This window comes from Camelus bactrianus, chromosome 10, assembly GCF_048773025.1.
Source record: "Camelus bactrianus isolate YW-2024 breed Bactrian camel chromosome 10, ASM4877302v1, whole genome shotgun sequence".
Taxonomy (NCBI): Eukaryota; Metazoa; Chordata; class Mammalia; order Artiodactyla; family Camelidae; genus Camelus; species Camelus bactrianus.
This window is the reverse complement of record NC_133548.1, coordinates 6,464,104-6,476,119: the sequence shown is the minus strand read 5'-3', so window position 1 is coordinate 6,476,119 and position 12,016 is coordinate 6,464,104. Positions and strand designations below refer to the sequence as shown.

The 12,016-nt window shown below is 55.7% G+C and overlaps 1 protein-coding gene and 1 long non-coding RNA gene across 5 annotated transcripts; one reads left to right on the top strand and one right to left on the bottom strand.

Annotated features, from left to right (window-relative positions):
• Nucleotides 1–1,668: 1,668 nt before the first annotated feature.
• Nucleotides 1,669–8,413, top strand: LOC123617436 (uncharacterized). The gene is made up of 2 exons (XR_006725570.2): nt 1,669–2,332; nt 7,373–8,413. It is a non-coding gene; the product is annotated as an uncharacterized LOC123617436 (long non-coding RNA).
• Nucleotides 2,812–11,738, bottom strand: RELA (RELA proto-oncogene, NF-kB subunit). 4 transcript variants are annotated; one of them, XM_074371756.1, is made up of 11 exons: nt 11,398–11,733; nt 10,800–10,826; nt 10,546–10,700; nt 10,247–10,395; nt 9,292–9,383; nt 8,779–8,910; nt 7,813–7,917; nt 7,381–7,593; nt 5,181–5,261; nt 5,013–5,087; nt 2,812–4,201 (listed from the first exon to the last, which is right to left on the bottom strand). In XM_074371756.1, exons 1-11 carry the CDS (start codon nt 11,402–11,404, stop codon nt 3,573–3,575), a joined length of 1,665 nt encoding a protein of 554 aa, XP_074227857.1. In that variant the 5' UTR covers nt 11,405–11,733; the 3' UTR covers nt 2,812–3,572. The 4 variants fall into 4 exon arrangements, with proteins under 4 accessions (XP_074227857.1, XP_074227858.1, XP_074227859.1 ...); XM_074371757.1 differs by having other exon boundaries at nt 10,546–10,697; XM_074371758.1 differs by lacking the exons at nt 7,381–7,593; nt 7,813–7,917 and having other exon boundaries at nt 11,398–11,738.
• Nucleotides 11,739–12,016: the final 278 nt, after the last annotated feature.

Here is a 12,016-nt window from a genome sequence, read left to right as displayed (position 1 = left end):
CACAGGTGTTCATGACATGATGGGGGAAAGGGTTTTGCCCCCACAGGCCCCAGCCAAGCTCCGGGGACTGGGTAGAAGGGCAGGCCCAGGGGACACTGGCCTCAGAGATGGGCAGCCACCAACTAAGGGGTTTTCTGAGACTAGGCCTACAGCTTCTCTCCCACAAATGTTTATTTGGTCTGACGCCCTAGAACCAAACCTGAGATCAGAGGCAGAGGGTGGACCTGCAGGGCAAGGAAGGGAAGGCACTTAAGGGTCAAGGAGAGTCTGACTATGCCCCCTTATAAATCCCTGTCCTCCAGTATAGACACTCCTCTCCCCTCTATAGTTAGCAAGCCCCCAAGCCTGGCACTCCCTCAGTTATCTGGCCAGAACTTGCAGGGCCCAATTCCAGAGGTAGTAGCTTCTCTGCCTTAGTTGACTGGGAGGTGTTTCCATGTCCCAGAGGGCATCAGCCCTTGACCCACTTCTCTCCTCACCAGACCCAGCCCTTTCCTGTGAGTGGCATCAGCAGGTTCAAACTTGGATTTTGTGTAAACTCTGTTTCCTGGATCAGAGGCCCAAACAGGGCACCGAAGTGCCTAGTATCACATGCCTAGTCCTGACCTACTGAGACCCAGGCCCTGGGGTCCACTAACATAGGCTTTGGCAGGATGAGCTAGGCTCTGAGAAACAGAGCTTCAGTGAATCAGGCTTCATGGAGGAGGTAATGTGAGGGCTGAGTTTGGAGGCTGATTAGGAGCTTACCAGGTAGAGAAGTCAAAGGCATCCTGGGTAGGACCATTCTGGGGGCCTACTGGACTAGAGTCCACTTATGCAAGGACCCAGGGTCAAAGAGGCTGGACCTGAGTCAGAAAGGTCTGTGAATATGTGCACTAGGGATATTGGACTAACAGTCCCCAACACTGTGCCCCAGCTTTCACCTGGCAGACTGTAGTGAGAGCCTGCACAGGGCAGTGTGGAAGGCTCTGGTTACTTTCTGGGTGTGAGTCTGCAGAAAATGGGACTGGTTATGTGATTGATAGATATTCAAAGGGAGGAGGATGAGATTTTTGTGTTAGAGCCCCTTTGCTGCAGGGAAGGCAAGACCAGGGAGGAGGTTGTAGCAGCAGTCCCAGCAGGAGGAAGCAGTGGCTTAAACTAGGTGATAGTGGAGAGAGGAGAGAAGTGAGCACACTTGCCAGGACCTGGTGAGGAGTGGACTGGAGTTGCTAGGGGAGAAGATGCAGAATCCACAGTGGTGGTCAGGCTTCTGGCTGGCGCCCCTGGAGGATAGTAAAGCCATGGCTGAGACGGGAAGGGGAGGGGCAGGCTGGGGATGGCTGGTGTCGTTTGGAATACGGGGAGTTTGCGAGGCCTGAGGGATGTCAGTGTGAGATGTCCAGTGGGCTGGCACGCAGGAGAGAGAAGTCTGGGCTGGAGACAAGGATTTGGGACTGATGAGACATGAGCATGATGAGGTTACTCAGGGAGTGCGGGAAGGACCATGAGAGGGCTTCAGGGGGTCACGGGAGGTCACTTCAGGACACTGGGAAAGCCAAGAAGAGCGTGGCACAGCCTCGGTTGGAGGACCTGGGCTCACTCATTCCTCTCTGGGCCTCAGGTTCGCCACATTGCAGGCAGCCCTGCCATCAGTTTGTTCAGGTTAGAAACCTTCTCACCTCTTCGCGTTCGCCTTGGCCCCGCCTCTAGCACCGCGGCTCCATCTAGCCCCACCTCCCCAGACACTTAGGCAGAATTGCCCCGGTCCTGACCTGGCCGCCACACTCGGGTTCTGCCCCTCGAGCGGAAGTGCAGCTAGGTCTGGTCCCCGAGTGGCCCACATGCTTCAGGCCCCGCCCCTGACCCCTCCTCCCGACCAAGAGGCTGGAGCGCAAGCGATTCGCTAGATGTTTTCCGGTTCCCCAATATTCCGTCGCCTGCTGGCATCTTCCTTCGTAGACACCGTCTGTTGGAGTTTCTACCTTGGGCCTACTGTGTCCCCCGAGGACGCGCTAGCTTTTGCAGCACGTCCCCCTGGTAACTGGGTTGCCTCTGCCTTAACCCTCCCGCAACAGTGCGACGCCATCGGCCTGAGGATGGGTTTTCCTGAAATCTATTATCTGGTCTCCCGGTTGCGAAAGCTGTCTGCGCGTGCGCACTCGAGAAGGCAAGTCCCAGCCAGCCAGGGCCTTTCTCTGACCCTGCTTTACTGCGCCTGCGTTGGGCCAAATCGGAAGTACGTCCAGCTCTAGCCCTTTGGTCCGTCGCTTGGTTTTTGTCAGGAACTACTGGGCGCTGCGGGGGTATCGGTGGCTTCGGATTTAAGATTTCCTCGGGACTCCAGGACCAGGTATCAAAACACAGACCTTTACCTGGCACCTCCCCTTCCCCAACAGATGCAGACGCTCCCTTGACCACTTGAGATGAAATCCAAACCTCTTACTCCAGGGTTATCTTTTACCACCTGGCCCCATCAAAATTTTTTTCAACATCATCCCTCATACCCCACTCACCTACAAATGCTGACTAGCCCCTCTGCAAAATCCACCCTCCTCTGTTGACCTGAAGTTAGCATGGCCCTTGTGAAGCCCTCCTGAAAGTGCTCCATCCCCACAGCCAAGGAGCTACTCAGCTCTCACTAGGCCAGGATCCCACCCACCTTAGCTGTCTGCTTTCATCCACTGGATGGTAACTAGGGGTTTCCACGGGCATCCTCAGACCACAAGCTCCCAGATGACAGTGTAAATAGTCTTCCAACTCTATTAATGATGTCCAGCCTGACATGACCAGTGGGGTGTGCCGAGTGTTTGCTGAAAGAAGGCAAGTCTCTGGCCAGCTTGGCAAATTTATTAGTTTAGAGTAGAAAAAGCAAAAGTCCAAATGCTTTGATTCTTCAGTAAAAACTGAGCCTCTTGACTAGAGAGCAGCTAGCCAGCTCTCCCCTCAACTCTCTATAAACAACTCGCCCTATTACTAAGGCACTTGAGAAAAGGGGGAACAGAGAAGTCTCAGAACCTCCCTGGATCCTGTAGAGGGCCAGTGCTGTCCCACCTGTCCCTTCATACACAGCCCACCAAGGAAAGAGCTGGCAGAAACCTCTGCAGGGTAGGAAGGCCAGCCCCTCAAACGCTGGTGGTTAGGCACTAAGACAATGCCAGCACTACAGAGGGGCTGGTAACAGGGGCATTATTTTGGCTCAAAGTGTAAATGAATCCATGATTTGAGGAAGACACTTGGTAATAAGGCTTTGTGGCCTCAAAGGCCATAGCTCCAGCCTGTCCCTCTCTAGGAGAGTACTAGAAGCTGGAGGGTGGGGTTGGGGCCCCCAGAATTCCCTATACAGAGAATGGAACTGAACATCAGGACAGGAGAAGGAAGAGTTTGAGCCCTCCCAGCTCTCCCCTTTCCAGAGAAGTTAATGCTTCTGCTTAAGCACCTCCAAAAAGAGAGAGAGATAGACACTGCCAATAAAAGAATAAAATGCACCCCCCTCCCCAGGAAGACATCACCCAACAAAGTTGGGGGCAGTTGCAGCACACCCCCCCAGAATCTGTTAAGTGCTCGCTCTGGGCAGGGTAGGTGTCACCCCTTTAGGAGCCGATCTGACTCAGAAGGGCTGAGAAGTCCATGTCCGCAATGGAAGAGAAGTCTTCATCCCCCGAGAGGAGGCCGTTGGTGAGCCCAGAGGCGCCCAGGGGGGTGGGAGCTGGGTCAGGGGGCCTCTGGGACCCGGTCACCAGGCGAGTTATAGCCTCAGGGTACTCCATCAACATGGGCTCAGCTGCGTGGGGGGCTATGGGTACACCCTGGTTCAGCAGCTGCTGAAACTCAGAGTTGTCGACAGATGCCAGGTCTGTGAACACGGCTGTGTCGTTGTTATTGCCAAGCAGGGCCCCCAGGTCTTCATCAGCATCAAACTGCAGCTGCAGCAGGGCCTCTGTCAGTGTCCCTTCCCCAGCCTGGTTGGTCTTGGGGGCAGGCGGGGCCACAGCCTGAGCAAGGCCTGGGGCTAGGACTGGGACAGGGGCTGGGGCCTGGGCCAGGGCTGATGCCATGGCTGGGGCAGGGGCAGGGGCTGAGGTCTGGGCCAGGACTGGGGCAGGGGCTGGTGCCAAGGCCGAGGTCTGGCTTGGGATCTGCCCAGAAGGAAAGACCATGGGGGAAAACTCCTCAAAATTGATGGTGCTGAGAGATGGTGTAAATGGATAGGGCTGGGGAGCTGGAGGAGAGAGAGAGAGGCAGGGGTCAGAGAAAGCCTTAGAGGCCCACCCCACACTCTGTACCCCAGCTGCTGGCAAGGGGATAGGATCGATCCTTCCCTGGGGCGTCAGGCCGGCACCTAGCTCTCTGCTCTTACTCAATCTGCCCTAGCCTGTACGGTCTGATTCTAGCCTCACATCCCTGTCTACTCCAGCCCACAAAGCTCTCATGGCCTTTTAGAGGAAGGGATGCTTTCAGAGGTCAGCTGGTAAAACCTCATCTTACAGCTGACAGACACAGCCCCAGGTGGGCCTGGGCCCAAGGAGTGCCCCGTGAGTGTGCGTCATCACTCTTCTTTGAGCCACACTCCAGCACATAAGAGTTTGCAATTTTGCTACTTTAGAAATCAGTGTTTTTTGTTTTCTCACTTCAGTGGAGAGCTGAGAGCAGAGACTGCATTTTTAAACTTCTATGTCTCAAGGTATCCAATATGGGGCTTAACTGACAATGGTTCCCAGACTTCAGTGCACGTTAGCATCCCCAGGAAGTTGCTGCTTCCTGGGCCACACCTCCAAAGCCTCTGATTCCGTAGTCTGTAAGGGGCCCAGAAATCTGCATCCTCATCGCTCCCCAAATGGCTCTGACATAGCCCCAAATGGCTCTGACATAGGCAACTAAGCCTCATGCCCTGAGAAACAGAAGCCCAACAGAGAGCAGGCTTCAGACACCTGCTGGTGAGACTATTCATCTTCCTACCAAAAGGTCTAAACCATGGGCTGAACAGATTTGAGCCTACAGTTCTGGTGGGACGACCTTAAGGAAATCCTTACCTGGCTTGGGGATGGAAGCTGAGCTGCGGGAAGGCACAGCAATGCGCCGGGTTGGAGGCCGGGGGTCGGTGGGGCCTGAGGGGCAAAGGTTGGGTCAGTTCTTGGCTTCCCCCCCAGCTCTCCCCTCCCCAACCCACTGCCTTCTAATTCTCCCTCTGCCTCTCTCACCATTGAAAGGGCTCTTTTTCATGATGCTCTTAAAGGTCTCGTATGTTCTTTTGCGTTTCTCCTCAATCCGGTGACGGTCATCTGGAAAAGTAATGGAGAGAAGTGGGTCTTGCTCTTCCCAACTGCACCCCCAAAGCTCTCAAAGACCCTCGGGAGGAAAGTGACAAGACAAGCTTTTCTGAGACCCTCTCTCCAAACCTTCTCAGCCACTGAGAAGATCTGCATGGCTCTGTGACACTCAACAATTATAAAGATGCCACAGCTTTCTCAGAAGAACTCTGTGGGCTGAATCTGCCCCTCTGAAGGCCACATGGGTGCCTCCAAGTCAGAGGCAAGGCTCTGGGGGCCAGCAACCCTCACAGTGCCCTGTCTCGGGCTTCTCTCACCTGCCCCACTTAGTCCCTGCTTACCTCCAGCTTTAATCCGGGCCCAGCGCTGATCTCTTTGCACTTGGGGGCAGTTGAGGCATGATAGGCTTGCTTAAGACTTCAATAGACTCTTACTCTTACTTCTGATGGTTTCATAGTAAAGTCTGGAGCTTTTAGAACTTTCTAACTGCCGTAGCACTTGGATAACCCCAAAGCATTCAAGGCCAACAGTCCAAAGCCAACCTCACCATCTCACCTCAAACACCTGGTTCTTTCTCCTTCTGTGTTCCCTCCCTCCCTTCTGCCCTGCCACCAAGCCCTGGACTCATCCTCAGCATCCATTCTTCTCACTCTCCATCATTCACTCACTAGACACATATTTACCAAGCACCTACTGCTTGCGAGGCTCCATTCCAACCACTGGGGATCTGGCCCTGACAGACAAGGTTCCTGTCCCAAAAGTTGACATCCTAGTGACAGAGGGGCAGGGACACAACCATATACAAGTGATAGGCACTCTGAGGAAGAGGCTAACAGTACCAGAAGGAAGGAAGGTCAAAGAATCTACTTTAGAGGTGCCCAGGGAGGCACTGTGTTAGCCCATCACATGAAGATCTGGGGCCAAGCAGTCCAAGCAGAGGCAACAGCTACAACACAGGTGTCCTGATGGGCACTGAACCTAGTGTCAGACACAAAGGGCTGGTGGAGCTGAGGGTCCCCGAAGAGGTGGGCGGTAGATGTGATCGTCTCCCTTTGCCATTCCCTTTGCAAGATTTACACGGCATCTTCTCTCCTCGGACCACAGCAACATCTCCCAAAATGGCCTCCCCACCGAGCCTCCCCATCTCTGATCTTCTGCACACTGCCGCCAGAGTGAGCCTCCATATCTACTTGTGACACTTATCTGCTCAGAAACCTTTGGTGGCTCCCCACTGCCTTAGGATGCAACCCTGGATGAATGTCTCAAGTCCAACGTTCTAGGCCCTCCTGCCTGGGCCTGCTCACTGCCCAATGTCAGCTCCCACTATAAAGCTGTCCCCAAGTGTCGTGCACTCTCCACCATCCTAGACCTTCCAGGTGCCAGTCCACCCACCTAGAGAATGCACTTCTGGGTCTTTCTCCAATTTAAATGCCATCTCCTCCATGCAGCTCCCATGGCATTTTGCACACGCCTCCCTCCATTTCACATGTCATTCTGTGACTTAAGGATCTGTTTTGCATGTTTGACTTCCTCAAGTGACTGAGCTTCCAAAGAGCAGGGAACACATCTTACCCATCTTTGCATAATACCTGGTGTAGGCCCTGGCATCAGTGGACACCCAGTGATTATTTGTGGAATGAACTGATGGCTGCTTTGGGGGTTGCTTTCCAAATGCTATCAGACTGTTCCCAGTGTAGGAAACACTCTCAGGCTGGATGACAGGCTTTGGATAAAGGACCATTCTGGCTGTTCCTATTTTGATCAGATGCCTGAAAGCCTTGACCAAACTATGGCTGTGTGGTAGTGATAAGAGAGACACTGTGGCAGCAGGACCCTGGAGCCAGACAGCCTGGGTTCAAATGAGGTCTGGGTTTGCGACTCACTACCTATGCGACCTCAGGCAAGTAAGATGCTATCTCCCACCTCAAGAGGTTCATGCCAGAATAAAATCAGGTAATTCACTGATATGTTTGGAATACGGCCATACATGTGATATGAGGTCAATAAATCTTGGGTATTATTATTAATAGGGCAAGAAAGAGAATCTGATTACTATGTAAATCCCTACCTGACTCCAGCTTCTGACCCTCAACTACATCCAGCCTTGCTGTTTCCCTCCCTAGCTGTGTACCTGTGTCTGGCAAGTACTGGAATTCCATGGGCTCGCTGAGCTCCCGATCGGAAGGCCGCCGCAGCTGCATGGAGACGCGCACAGGGGCCTGCAGGCTGGGGTCTGCGTAGGGGGGTGTCCGGAAAACAATGGCCACTTGTCGGTGCACATCAGCTTGTGAAAAGGAGCCTCGGGCCTCCCAGCCTGGTCCCGTGAAATACACCTCGATGTCCTCTGCAGGAGATGGGGTGGCAGTGTGGGTCACTGTGCTCAACTCACCCAGCCTGCCGCCCCCACGGCTGCTGACACTTATCCCTGAAGATACAGCACCATACTGCCCCCGAGGTGTTGGTGGGGGGCATTTAAACCAGTTCCCTGACACTCAACATGTCTGCTCAGCCTTGTCCCTCACCTCCTGCTCCAAAGAGTACAGCCCTGCTTCCTGGTGTGTACCTTTCTGCACCTTGTCACACAGCAGGAAGATCTCATCCCCCCCAAGGCAGCTCCCAGAGTTTCGATTCACTCGGCAGATCTTGAGCTCGGCGGTGTTGGGGGCACCTGAGGGTGTGGGAATAAGGAAGGTAGTCCTGAACCACCAGAGGTCTCCCATGCTGACCTGCACGAAATGCAAGGCTCCTGCCCAGCCCAGAGTCAAGGTTGTCCAGAGCTTGCTGACTGCACCTCTGCAGCCAAGGGTCAACCCTTCCCATTTCCCACTGGCTCTTCACCCGAACCAATTCAGCAGCTATTTATCTACCAGCACCTACCATGTGCCCAGCACTGTTTTAGGCATGAAGAATATAACAACACATGAAACCTAAATATCTCTGCCTTCACAGAGCTTACAGTCCAATAGGAACCAATACAATCACAATTCCTTCTTCTCCATCCGACCCAAGCAGTCTTCAAGGCCCATCCATACCCACCTTGGCAATGAACCGTTCCCTCCTAACCCTCAGTTCATCCTGGTTTCCTAGCCTCGGGGCACCAAAGCCCTTTTATTTTCACTCATCCCGCTCACTACTTAATTAAAGACTGCAGTTGATCAATGTCAGCACAATTCGTCTGTGAACTTCCTATGAGCTTTCATCATTGAATTATTACTCTCTAACATTATCTCGTTCCTGAGAGTTCATTTCCTGGGGTCATTAGTATAGTTCTGGGCACACCACCTACTCATCACATATTGGAAATGCCTGTCTCCCAACTAACTCCCTGCCAGCCTGGAAGGTGCACCTCAAAGGCAGCTGTGGGTCTTTGCCTCGTCTCCCCGACCAGCACAGAGCTGGGCCCGGAGATGATGTATACACTAGATGCCTGAATGAAGCCAGAGCGACTCCTGCAGGCCACACCCTCCCAACCCCCTTCCTCCTCACAGGCCCATCCCCATCCCCTTCCTGCGGCTCCCTGGCCACTCACGGTTGTCAAAGATAGGATGAGAGAGGACAGGTGACAGGCGGAGGGGCCTCCCTGCTGGGTCCCGCACTGTCACCTGGAAGCAGAGGCGCACAGCATTCAGGTCGTAGTCCCCGCGCTGCTCTTCTATAGGAACTGCCAGAAAAACAGATGGTCAGGAGAGCAAGGGGCCAGGGGGTGGAGGTGGGGGGTGCTGGGGGGCTGCTGCAGGGAGCTCTGAGCTGGGAGGGCTGTTTGAGGGTGTGTGAAACAGTAGGAGTCCTAGAGGAGGAGGAAGAGACAGTTGTAGACCCATCACTGACTCCACCTGTGATCTTGGATATGATGTCTCTACGTCCCCTCTCTGGGTCTATGTCCCCATAGGTAAAATGGGAGTGTGTACTGAATGGGCAGCAAGTTCCCATGTACTGTGAGTCTTGGCCAGTGAGGGAGAGATGAGGTGATGATGGCCTCAGAAGGGTGATGGGGGTGGAGGTGCTCCAGACAGGCCCAGGCCTTTGTCCCCACAGATCTCACCTTGGAAGGGGTTATTGTTGGTCTGGATGCGCTGACTGATGGCCTGCTCCAGGTCCCGCTTCTTTACACACTGGATCCCCAGGTTCTGGAAGCTGAGGGCCCCCAGGCATCAGTCCCACTGTTTCCAGCAGAGCCTGGGCCCTCCTGCTTTGCCTGGCCTGCCCCTTCTCCCCCATCCGCTCACCAGGTGATCACTCCACACTTAACCCCCTTGAATGTCTTCCCACTGTGTCAACTGAAACCCACTCCCTACTTTGGCTGACAAGGCCCTGTGCCCTGCCACCTAGCCCCGGCTGGCTCCCTCCCTCAGCCACAGGAGCTTCTTTTCCTTCTCCAAACACATGAAGCTCATTCCCACTTCAAGGCCTTTTGCACCTGTTCCTCTTGCTGGGCGTGTTCTTTCCGTGCTTCTCTGCTTTCTCACATTCGGGCCTTACCTACCAGAGGCCTTCCTGACCTCCCAACCCAAAGTAAGGAGACCAGCTCCTGTGCCTTCCCCACCTCGGGCTATTCTTCCAACCTATTACTGTTTTATTGTCATCACTGAAATGATGACTCTCTAATAGTATCTTGTTTAGTTATTTGCATATTTATTTACGGTCTGCCTCTGTCAACTAGTATGTAAGCTCCAGGAGAGACTGGTGGTTCAGTGGTTTTCTTTCTCACTACAAGAGATGTGACACCGAGGGACTTGTTCTTCCAGCCACAGGGGTTAGCAGATCAGAGGTGACTGGGGACCTATCCCTTTTCCATAGAGCTCATATCCACTTGAGAGAGCAGACACACAAAACAGACAATTTCAAGACAAAGGAATCTGCTGGCAAAGCTGGGGACAGAGCAAGGAGTGAGGAATTCTGCCTCTGTCCAAAAAGGAGTAACACTGTAACAGCTACACAACTGACAGCTTCTCCGACTCCCACCTCACAACCACCCCTGCCACCCATGGGGAGCTCACCTGTGGATGCAGCGGTCGGGGCAGAGCTCAGCCTCATAGAAGCCATCCCGGCAGTCTTTCCCCACGAGCTCATGGGGGTGGGGCCGGTGAGGGGGGTCCTTGGTGACCAGGGAGATGCGAACTGTCCCTGGCCCCGTGTAGCCATTGATCTGTCCAAAGTACAGAGAGTGCCTTTGAGGCGCAAGAATTCCAGACCCAACTCCGAGACACAGACTGCCTGGGGGCCTGAAAGCAAGCCTGCTGGGGTTCCAGTCCCTCCCCTACCGACTCTGTACCCCAGACCGAGGCGCTGTGCTGACCTTGATGGTGGGGTGGGTCTTGGTGGTATCCGTGCTCCTCTCTCCTGGGATACTGCCTGCTGAGCGGCCCTCGCACTTGTAGCGAAAGCGCATGCCCCGCTGCTTGGGCTGCTCGATGATCTCCACATAGGGACCAGAGGCCTGGGCTGGCTCTGCTGAGGAGACGCGGGCCAGCCCCCATCAGGCGGCTGACTCCGTTGCCCCCAACCCTGCGGAGTTCCACCTGAACCACTGAGAACGGTCGGTCCACTTACCCGCCGGGAAGATGAGAGGGAAGAGGTCTGAAAGAAGAGGGAGACAAGGGTCAGCACAAGCCCACTTCCTGTCCCCACCAGGGAGGGCCTGCGGAGATGGAGGCAGGCTCGCTCCCGGGGACACTGAGTCAGGACTGCTACCTGGAACCTGCAGTGAAACTCAGGGGCGGGGGTAAAGGAACCAGAAGCACCTGTTTCCTGAGGGAAACCGGGCATGGCGGCCTCCGTCCACCGGGGGATACTGAGTCAGGGCCTTTTCTACTTTCGTAAGTTAAACTAAGGGAGGGCACTCCCCACCCCCCATACCGAGAGGAAACTGAGTCAGATACATTCTCCCCTAACAAGGAAACCAAGTGGGAACTACCCCCCTGGGCTCCGGGGGGAAACCGAGTCAAAGCTCCCCACCCCCGACCCCCACCCAGAGGGGAAACTGAGTCAGAACCCCCAAAGCCGGCCCCGCCCCGCGCCACCATCCGGCGGGCCGCTCCCTGCGCAGCGCCCATCCGCGCAGAAAGGGGCGGAAGGCGGCCCGGGGGCTCCCGCCGCGGTCCCGGCGGCCCCAGCGCCGCCACCCCGCGAGGTCAGAGGGCGCCCTCACCGTCCATGGCCGGGGTCCCGGGGGCGGGGCCGGGGTCGCAGCTGGGCCCGCGGCGCGCACTACAGTCGAGCCATTCGCCAGAGGCGGAAATGCGCCGCGCGCGCCCGCCGCCGCGTCACTGCCGGGAATCTGGACGCGCCTGCGCGCTGCGCCGCCGCCGCCGCCGCGGCACCGCCGTCCCTCGCGGGGGTCAGGGACAAGTGCGCGCCTCTCGAAAGACAGGGAGGCCGCGCGCGCGCGCCGCTGCCGGGGACCCGGGGCAAGTGCGCGCCGCGCGGGGGACCGAGCGGCTGCTTGCCTGGAGGCCGCTCCCGGGACTAGAGGGGCGTCTCGGCTCGCTCCCGAGTCTGAGCTCCGCCTGCAGGGCGGGCCCGGCGATTACTCACAATGTTTTTAGGGGATTTCGGGGCCCCCCTCCCGCCGATCGGAGGAGTTTGGTGATGTCACCCGGCCCAGTCTGGAGTAAAGCCAGGGCTGCCGGGCTTCGGCCGCCCGCCCTACGCAGGGAAAGGCTCGGGCCTGCTTTTCTCTCAAAGGCAAGGTGGCTGAACTCCACACGGTTTCCTACTCGATAAAGGTGCTTCCTGGTCGTTGTTGCCGCAGAAGCACTTTTTAATTT

Bases quoted from the DNA above. Each gene is read 5' to 3' on its own strand.
- RELA (XM_074371756.1), bottom strand. The intron at 7,918-8,778 runs GTGAGTGGCCAG...CCACACCCTCAG, and splicing joins TCATCCTATCTTTGACAACC to GTGCCCCCAACACCGCCGAG. The intron at 5,088-5,180 runs GTGAGAGAGGCA...TTTGCCCCTCAG, and splicing joins GAAAAAGAGCCCTTTCAATG to GCCCCACCGACCCCCGGCCT.